The sequence below is a fragment of the Populus nigra genome, chromosome 1 (assembly GCF_951802175.1).
Source record: "Populus nigra chromosome 1, ddPopNigr1.1, whole genome shotgun sequence".
In the NCBI taxonomy this organism is placed as follows: Eukaryota; Viridiplantae; Streptophyta; class Magnoliopsida; order Malpighiales; family Salicaceae; genus Populus; species Populus nigra.
Genome location: NC_084852.1, coordinates 24803790 through 24814192, shown reverse-complemented (window position 1 = coordinate 24814192; position 10403 = coordinate 24803790). Strand labels below are relative to the sequence as shown.

The window sequence follows — 10403 nt, the reverse complement described above, 5'->3', positions numbered from 1 at the left end:
GAAAAATCTTTGATCCAACTCGGAATGTTAAAACTATATTACGAGGGTATTTGATATTGGGTAAAATATTGTTTGTGAAAATTTTAAAATATTTTTTTTTAAAATTAAAATTTTTAATATTTTTAAATTATTTTGATATACTAGTAATTTTTTTAAAATATATTATTTTAATAAATGTTTTTAAATATTTTAAAAAATATCTATATGGACGTGCTCGATATTTCAATTTTCACCACCGCCTCCGTCCCCCTCTTTCTCTGTGCTTCAGGACAGTCTCCACTTCCCAGGCTACGCTAACATCGTCTCTCTCAAAGCAAACACCAAGGTATCATCTTTATGCTCTAAGATCCTTTTACTTCTCTTATTTATTGCATTTATATTTTGTATTTTCTTCGTTTCCAGTCGTCTATATGTCTATAAAAGTTGTTGAAAGCATGCCAGGTACAGAGTACAAACTGTTCGCGAAAATTACCGAGTGAAGAAAATAAAAATCTTCTGCTCAATATATTATTTAATTGGGGTCCGAAACTAAGCTGATTGTAGTTGAAGTTGTTGGGCAAGCCAGAGTTAAAAATATGATTATTGATGAAAAATTAATTAAATTTTAAGATTAGTAATGACATGAGTTTTACTTAAATTTGTTGTTATTATATTACATTGCTATATGTGGAATCAATTTTTCCTTTTTAATTTTAGTAGTATCTTAAATTCTTGCTCTCATTTGCTGTTGAATTTTCAAATTTTGGTACAGATTGAAGCTTTAATTACATGATCTTGAATTGCTAGTGATAGTTGCAATTTCGACATGGTTTATAGTGATTTTAAATTTGTTTTTGGGATTATTATATGGAACCATCATAATTCATGGTTTATAGTGTTATGGGATTTCTCTACAAATGGAAATGCATGAAAGTCTTGTTGCTTTTTTGGCTTTAAAGAATCACAGAGCTCTTGTTGATTCTGATGATATTAATGTATGATCAATTTTTTATCATTCATCAACCTTTTCTTTTGAATTTTCTTCTATCCTCTGCCACCAGTTTTGTATTCGAGCCATTTCTTCTGCAGGTTGCTGGCATGAGCTGAAAATTGAACTCACTGTGGGTCTATTGAAATTAACGACAGAGAGGAAAATGTGGTTACGCTCCATAAAACCCTTTTATTTGTTAAACTCCTTTAAAAAGTCCTCAAAACCTCCATGGATTTTGTCATCTTTATTGTCTTACACAGACAGCCCTTACTCAAAAGCAAAGGCTTCCCCTTTACAGGTCTGCCATTCCACTGTTATCATTTTCTTTTATACACTTTTACTCCCCTGTACCTGGACAACTCTGTATATAATCTTTTCACTTTTACTGCTTGCCATCTTAGTGATGGGATACTTCGGGCTTTATGCAGGAAACCAGAATGAGAGACAGATTTAATGTAAATGCTAGAGGAGGTGATGGGGGCAGTGGTTGCTCCAGCTTTCGCCGTAGCCGACGTGACAGGCATGGCAGACCTGATGGTAGGTTTCGACTACATTTCAGTGTCTATAATCATTATTTGGAAACGTAAGTTTGTATTATTACTCTACCTACCATGTTTTGTATAGTAATGTTGCAATCAATAGTTTAGTAAGACATATTTCATTCATCCACCATTCAGTGATTTCGAAGTTTTCTTTCTCGTTATAAAGTTTTATAAATTCTCTCCCTTGACACATCTTTTTTCTTTTTATTTGAAGACCAAAGAAATAAATAAAATGAAATTTAAGAAATGGTTCTTATAGCAATACTTTTTGGTTCATGCGTGGATTTAATTATGTAGGTGGAAATGGTGGTAGAGGGGGAGATGTGATTTTAGAATGTTCCTCTGCAGTTTGGGACTTCAGCGGTTTGCAACATCACATTGTACTTAATCCTTGAATTACAGACATTTTCAATCATATAGCTTGATCTTCTGGCATTAAGAGATCTGATTTCTAATCATGTTATCCTGCAGATTGCAGCAAAAGGGGGTCATGGAGCCTCTAAGAATATGATAGGATCTCGGGGGGAGGATAAGGTGTTATTTTTATGCTTTGTTAACCTCAAGATTTTTTAGTGATCTTTCTGTTGTTTGGCTGTTTATTTGGAAATGGCAGTGCAGTGGTTCCTTAAAAAGAAATTTTTTCTGGTAGGTTGTTCAAGTACCTGTTGGCACTGTGATTCATCTCATAAAGGGTGAGGTTCCATCTATTGTAGAAAACTGTTCTACGACAGATTTGGACCCCTGGGACATTCCAGGCACCCTTGACACTGACCAGTCAGATAAGAATGTGAACCTTGCTGAAGATGTCGTGTCATTGGATTGCACTAGTGGCTTATCACCTCGTGGTGAAGGGACAATAAGCAAACAAGCCGCTCAATATGAGTCAACAGGGGTGGAAGATATACAATATAATGTTGTAGAATTAACAAAACAAGGTCAACGAATAATTGTTGCTAATGGGGGGGAGGGGGGTTTGGGTAACATGTCTCTTGCAAATGTTTCAAAGATTGCCAAGCCTTTCAAGCCTGGCATCAGTAGAAATAGTGCATTAGATCCTGAAACACCCGATGAGGATCAATCCACCCTTAGTTCTGGTTTACCTGGTTCTGAGGCTCTTCTGGTATTAGAATTGAAGAGCATTGCTGATGTTGGATTCGTAGGGATGCCAAATGCTGGTAAAAGTACTCTTCTTGGAGCTATATCAAGGGCTAAACCTGCTGTAGGCCACTATGCCTTCACAACTCTCAGACCAAATTTGGGGAAAGTAAATTTTGAGGACATCTCAATCACAGTGGCTGACATTCCTGGACTCATAAAGGGTGCTCATGAGAATCGTGGACTTGGACATGCTTTCTTGCGGCACATTGAACGTACAAAGGTTTTGGCTTATGTGATTGACTTGGCTGCTGCACTGAATGGTAACAAAGGACTTCCACCATGGGAACAGTTGAAAGATTTAGTGTTAGAGCTTGAGCACCATCAAGAGGGTCTGTCCCATCGGCCAGCCTTAGTAGTGGCAAATAAAATTGACGAGGCAGGTGCTGAAGATGTGTATGAAGAATTGAAAGGAAGGGTGCGAGGTGTTCCTTTGTATCCAGTGTGTGCTGTCTTGGGGGAGGGGGTACCAGAGCTAAAAGTTGGTCTTAGGATGCTCATGGATAGCAGAGAATCACAGAGACTTATTTTAGAAAACATTGATTGTTCTTGATAAGTTTAATGGAGATAGTGAATCTAAAGTTATGACACACTACTATAGAAAAATTTTGCCCAGCAAAGCACACTAATAACAGCTCGGGGCTTCTTCAAAAGTGCTATTTTTTGGCTGCAACTCATCTGGTAAGTGGTAATTGAAGTTTCTGCTGGAACAAGTTTTGCTTCTCTTTCTACTGTTTATAAGTTGAAACTTGGATACTGTAATTGTTTCAAATACCTGTCAAGTTTATGTGCCTAATCCACACTCTTCATATCAAACTCAGATACGATGATTTAAATATTACCTCCTAGCTCCAAGGTTTCTACATGAGGTATACTTCATCCATGATAGCCAACATATATTTTCATAATTTTATTAGCATGGAACAAAGTTTCACTTGTGGTGCTTGCATTTGCGAAGTTTAGTTATAGCTTTTAACTGAGAAGGCAGCAGAATGCACCACGAGTGATTTTTTCTTGTTCTGGTTTTCTGGCATTGGATGCGGGCATTTGACTTCAATTGTTCCTCAATTTCTATCTGATTCCAGTTTTTGTTGAGTTTCCAGTGCCCTTGTTTCTGTTGTTATAATGGTATTATGCGCTAGTAACAGTGGTGCAATCCTTGAATCAACCTCACGTTAAAGCCAAGGACAGGGTAAGACACAAAATCTCTCTGTGTTTGTTGGAATCACTCCAATGATGAAAACTTTATTCAAAGTCGTTATTTGGCCAAAAATTAATATCTTTGTTCCTTTCATTCAGCCTTTAAATATTAATCTAAACATCCGATTTCAACTAGGAAACTAGGAAAGCATTAACAGACTAAATTTCTAACTCTAACTAGGAAAATAATAAACTAGGAAAATACTATCAGGAAAGAAATAGAATTGCAGCAGCTCCTAATGTTTGTGGAGGCTTTTGGTCACAGCACTATAGGGGTCCCTTTTCCAGATTTGCATCAATTGCCAGCTCCCCTGAAGAACTTGACTCTTGACTCTGGCAAGTTATGACTAATGTACTCAGTAAATAGCTGTGGGTGTAACCGTTTGATTTCTGAAGCTTGTAGCCAGACAGAGTCTGAATTTAGACGATTTTTCCACTGTACCAAGAATTTATAATAGCCTCCTCGACAAGTGGTAACAAATTGATGGTCAAGGATGGCAGCAATCTCATCTCGTGGTGCTGTAGTTTTTGGAATTCGTAATTCTAGCGTTACTGCTGGAACTGGTAATGTCATAACATCATCAAAATCGCCCTTGAATTCTGTAAGATCTTCAATGTTAAAAATGGGACTAATACCGAAATCAGCAGGTAAGTCAATGACGTAGGCATTAGAACCCAATTTCTTGGTGACTTGAAAAGGACTTGCTCTTCGCGCATGAAGCTTGGTAAAGCTTCCTGGAGGAAATCATTCGGGTCTCAAGCGAACCAGAACCATGTCACCTTGAGTAAATTGTCGATCTCTGCGTTTTGTGTTGGCCATAGCTGCATATGAGTTTGTGTGGACGGTTAGACGTCGCTTGCATTCCTCAAGAACTTCTCGCATATAGCTGGAAAAATCTAGCGCAACGTCACTTGGCCTAGGTGGTGATGGTAATGGGATAATGTCAAGTGGGGTGTTGGGTCGAAACCCATAAACCACTTCAAATGGGGTGCAGTCTGTCGAACGGTTAACAGAGTTGTAGAAGGCAAACTCGGCATGTGGAAGCACCATATCCCAACTGGTCACATGATCTGTGACGAGGCAGCGTAATAGATTTCCCAAGCTTCTATTGGTTACCTCTGTTTGGTCGTCCGTTTGGGGATGGAAGGCACTAGAGAACATCAACTTCGTCCCCATTTTTGCCCACAAGGTCTTCCAGAAATAACTTACAAACTTGACATCCCTGTCAGACACAATTGATACTGGAATACCATGCAAACGAGTGATCTCCTGTAGAAATAATGCAGCAACTTTTGATGCATCGCATGTCTTGTGGCATGGAATAAAATGAGCCATTTTGGAAAAACGGTCAACGACCACCATAATTGAATCATGTTGTCGCAACGTCTTTGGCAATCCCAGGACAAAGTCCATGCTCAGATGTTGCCACGGTTTGTTTGGAATGGGAAGCGGCGTATAGAGCCCTGCTGGTTGTTTGGTTCCTTTATTTAATTGACAAATCCGGCATCGATCCACCACTGTGTGCACGTCCCTCCGCATTCGAGGCCAGTAGAATCGGTCAGCAACAATAGCAAAGGTTTTATCATAACCGAAGTGCCCGGCTAAACCCCCACCATGGAGTTCTGTTATTAGGAACTCTCGAAAGGAGCCACGCGGGACACATAAGCGTGAGTTGTAGAATAGAAACCCATCGCGTAACACATACTCCCTCACTGATGCATGTTCATGAATGGAGATTTCATTCCACACGGTACCAAAGTCTTCATCATTGGCATACTTTGTCTTCAGACTTTCAAAACCTGCAACATTGGCTGAGAACATATGCAACAGGTGTGGTCTTCTGCTTAAGGCGTCAGCCACCTTATTTTCCGTCCCTGATTTATGTCTGATAACAAAGTCAAATTGTTGTAAATAATCCATCCAACGAGCATGTCGTGCATTAAGTTTGCTTTGGGAATTTAAATGTTTCAGGGAATCATGGTCTGTAAAAAGGATGAATTCTCTGTGGACTAGATAAGGACGCCAATGCTTGAGTGTTTGGATTAAAGCATAGAATTCCATATCATATACTGAATATCGCCGGCGAGTGTCATTAAGTTTCTCACTGTAGAAGGTAATGAGATGGCCCTCCTGGCTTAGTACACCCCTGATGCCAACATGCGATGCGTCACAAGCCACTTCAAAAATTTTAGAGAAATCTGGCAGTTTGAGCACTGGTGCTTGGCCCATCTTTTCTTTAATTTCTGTAAATGCTTTGGCTTTTCCCTTATAATCCCCACTTATCCCTCCTCTAGCCTGGTCTTTCAGCAATGGAGGCCTTTGGTTTGCAAATGCTGGGGCATATTCTACCCTTGAATCAAAAGATGACACTCTCCTTCCAATTGACGGTCCCATTTGTTTCTCAATACGGAGTGCCAATTGATATGCTTCTTCCACATTGATTAAGCATGCAGTCCACATTTCTTTACGCAGTTCGCTGCGTAGTCCCGTGCGATATCGAGTTAAGGTCTGTTGCTCAGTCTCCACAACCTTACTGCGAACAGTTAATTCAATCAACACTTAATGACCCTTGCCTGTGTTGCAACATCTCCTCGAACATCATTTGCTCATAGTCAATGGACAAATATTTTTCTTTTAGTCGTTCTTTCATCTCTGCCCAATTAGAAACTGTCGGTCTGTGTGTTCGGCGTAATTGTTCTTCCATGCTACCCCACCACGCTCGTGCATACCCCTTCAATTTCATCCAAACGTAACGAACCTTCCTATCCTCTGAAACGGAAAACCAGTCAAAATAATCCTCAATAGCCGTTAACCAATCTTCAAAAGCATTGGGTTCTAATTTTCCAAGAAAATCTGGCACATCAACCTTCATTCTTTTGGTTAGTTCATCAAGAGGTTGATAGCCTGCACCATGATCCGTATGCCTTCGATGCGTGTTTTGCCTATGATGTCGGACTCGAGGCTCACGATTTTCAAACTTCTGGTTTCCATCTTCTCCTTCATACGCGTCTCCATCGTTGTCACCCAACCCCTCTCTACGAACTGTTCTAAGCCTTCGTTGATTGAAGGGTCCATTCTCCTCTCGAGCATAACGCTCCTCCATTACATCCAGTCGATGAATGAGCTGTTCCATTATTGTGGAGATCTGATCAACTTGGTATCGCAGCTAAGGCTAGTCTGTGCCTTGGGTGTTTGGGTTTTGGTTGGTTGGGTCCGGGTTGTTTGGGTTTCGGTTGTTTGGGTTATGATTGGTTGAATTTGGGTCGTTTGGGTTCTGGTTGGTTGGGTCCGGGTTGTTTGGGTTTCGATTGTTTGGGTTTTGGTTGGAGGAGTTTGGGTTGTTTGCCATGGTGTATGAAGTACCACTGCGAGTTACAGGCATGGGTGTTGAATACTGCAATTAAGGGAATTGGGTAACCACACAGAAGCTCTGATACCAAATTGGTGCAATAATTGAATCAACCTCACGTTAAAGCCAAGGACAGGGTAAGACACAAAATCTCTCTATGTTTGTTGGAATCACTCCAATGATGAAAACTTTATTCAAAGTCGTTATTTGGCCAAAAATTGATATCTCTGTTCCTTTCATTCAGCCTTTAAATATTAATCTAAACATCCGATTTCAATTAGGAAACTAGGAAAGCACTAACAGACTAAATCTCTAACTCTAACTAGGAAAATTATAAACTAGGAAAATACTATCAGGAAAGAAATAGAACTGCAGCAGCTCCTAATGTTTGTGGAGGCTTTTGGTCACGGCACTATAGGGGTCCCTTTTCCAGATTTGCATCAAACAGTCTAACAGAGTTCGCTGTGAGAGCCACCCTATATGTATGGAAGGAAGCTCCGTTAAAAAAGCTCACCGTATGAGCTAGTAACAGGCAATCGTGCGTCCCAAGGTCAAAGCGAGTCAACTCTTAAAGCATCTATTTCTCGTATGTGCTTGACTAGAGTTTTCCTTTTGCTCCTCTGTGCCTTTTTCATTAAAGATTTTAGGAGCACAGCTCCAACATCAAACAGGATGCTCCTTCCGTGCGTGAAACACGATATCAATTGATAATTGGTATTGCAAATGCTTGTGAATACAGAGTTGCAGGAGGTCTTAAATGGCTGAAAAATGAAGACCCAGTACAAAGCGTGGCGGAAACCGTGGGACTTGTCATGCACTTTGTTTTTGTGGCGTCCTTACAGGGCAAGTCATGCAAAAAGAAATGCCGACAAATGCAAAAGCATTGAGCATCAGTAGTGGATTTCAGCATCATCGGCCTCTAGTCTATAGTTCCACGGTTCCACCTCTATCTTATGCACATGGACTCATTTCAGATCAGGAATATGAACATGGCCTCTAGTCACGTCTAGCAAAAGTTAGCCTTGAAACAATATATTATATTACGCAAAAAGGAAAATCAAACCAGACCTTTTATAGAAGAGAGAGAATGGTAGACAAAATTTGGAGTTTGAAGAGAATAATTCACTCCCTAAAGCAAGCTCCACTATCGAAGGACACGGGGCATTCAAGCCCCACTGCACACTACCAACGGGAATCATTGCCTCTCTTATCCACCTTATCATCCTTGTCATGTGACCTGAGAAACGCAGTGCTCAAAGCATCTACAAGTCCTCGACTGCACAAAAAATAAAAAGTTGTTCTTTTCCTGTTGACATGAAAAAGAAAAACAAAAGACCAGTTAATTGCTACATGAAAAAGAGAAGTCTCGCTGTGTTCTAAGAATTGAAGATGAGGTGGTCTAAGAGAAACATCAAGACCAGAGATCATTACAGAGAGCAGTCTTCTTGCAACATAAGTGAAAAGGGATCCAGGAGCTAGTGGATTTTCGGACCAGAAGCCCTCTTACACTTCCCTGCAGTACTGTAGCGAAACTGTAGAAAACATAACTCCATTATTGATTCCTTTCTTGCATTTGATAATTGTGCACAAACCCAAGTTTGAATTAGATGTACGTCCCTGTAACGAAGACCAGGATCCATTTCAAGTAACACAGAACGGAGACATCCAACCGAGTAGTAACTGATAACAAAATATTAATCAGCACCACATTTGGTATTTTAAAAATATTTTTGAAAAAAATTAATTTTTTTTATTTTAAATTAATATTATATTTTTGTTGTGTTTTCAAATCATTTTGATATATTAATATTAAAAATAATTTTTAAAATTTTTTAAAAAATAACTATTAATATATTTTAAAATAATTCAACTCAACTAAAGTTCATGATAATTATCATTGTGATGATGGAGGTAAATTTCCATCTGACAAACTTAATCCCTTAGCGTTGTGATGATCGTATTTAATCAAGCAAGGCGTTTGAGCCACTGAGAAAAAATAATAATTTCAGTAGGAAAATTTTTTCATTTCTTGTATGAAATGACCGAGGTATAATTTTTGCAGCAACAATATGATGAACATGACTATTTGTGCACACTAAAGTATCATGTTAATTAAACAGGAAAATTAGTGATGCATAATTTAAGAATATGAAGTCGATGTAGTGTCTAAAACAGAAGAGCATGTCAAATGTTGAAAAATATTGGATTAATCTCTCTTTAAAGCAGCATGGTTCATCATGCATCATGCTTTCTTGGTTTCTTAAAGGCATTCCATATTCCCACGCTGGATGGATAAAATCTCTCCTTCCATTCCATGATTAGACCCCTCACTCAATGATGGTTAAGTTTTTTTATTGTGAGTTTTTTTTATATTTAGATTTTTGTTGTTTTTATGTTTTTAAAGTATTTTTTTATCTTAAATTAGTTTTTTTGATGTTTTAAAATTGTTTTGATGTCCTAATTTAAAAAAATAAAAATTTTAATATATTTTCAAGTAAAAAACACTTTAAAAAACAACTGCTAGTATAATATTAAATGTGCTCCAAGAATATATTTTACTAAAAAATATTAAATTATTTTTTTTAATGCTTTTCAACTATTTTGGTATACTGATATTAAGAAAAAAATTTAAAATTTTTTAAATATATTTTTAAGTAATGTTATACATTATAATATATTCGGATATTTTTTTTATATTTTTTGGGGAAAAAAATACACTAACCGGACCCATATATTGCAGAGATAAAAACTTTTATGAAAATCTATTGTCTATACAAAACACGATTTTATATATTACAAATAAAAAAAAAGAGCATTTTCATTAAGAAAATTTCATTATTGACATATTTATATTCAATGACACGATATTACACAGGAATTAGCCACATTAAGAACTTTATTTTTTTTTAATAATTTAGCCTAGATTTTGAATCTATATAATCAAGAAGTGAATAAAGTTCTTTAAACATCAAATTAATCTACTTCTGTTTAATTACTGTGAAAGTTATTTTGTAATTTCGATGAAAAGGATATGTAAAACCGAAAGAGAGGACAATGCACTTATCAGATATTCTCTGTTGCAGACGCTATTGACCTAAGATTTAACCACGTGTATGGTGGATATTGACTACCTTTTGCCTAAACTACTCTATAAATGGCAGCTAAGGGCGTAACCCGATAAATCAT

General features: G+C 37.7%; 1 protein-coding gene across 5 annotated transcripts; it reads left to right on the top strand.

Moving 5' to 3' along the window:
- Positions 1 to 221: 221 nt before the first annotated feature.
- LOC133695359 (probable GTP-binding protein OBGM, mitochondrial) lies at positions 222 to 3532 on the top strand. 5 transcript variants are annotated; one of them, XM_062117319.1, is made up of 6 exons: positions 222 to 325; positions 1069 to 1268; positions 1399 to 1507; positions 1810 to 1892; positions 1984 to 2046; positions 2162 to 3532. In XM_062117319.1, the coding sequence occupies exons 2-6, from the start codon at positions 1134 to 1136 to the stop codon at positions 3218 to 3220; spliced, it is 1449 nt and encodes a 482-aa protein (XP_061973303.1). In that variant the 5' UTR covers positions 222 to 325; positions 1069 to 1133; the 3' UTR covers positions 3221 to 3532. The 5 variants fall into 5 exon arrangements, with proteins under 5 accessions (XP_061973303.1, XP_061973295.1, XP_061973321.1 ...); XM_062117311.1 differs by having other exon boundaries at positions 228 to 325; positions 1041 to 1268; XM_062117337.1 differs by lacking the exon at positions 222 to 325 and having other exon boundaries at positions 1130 to 1268; positions 1372 to 1507.
- Positions 3533 to 10403: the final 6871 nt, after the last annotated feature.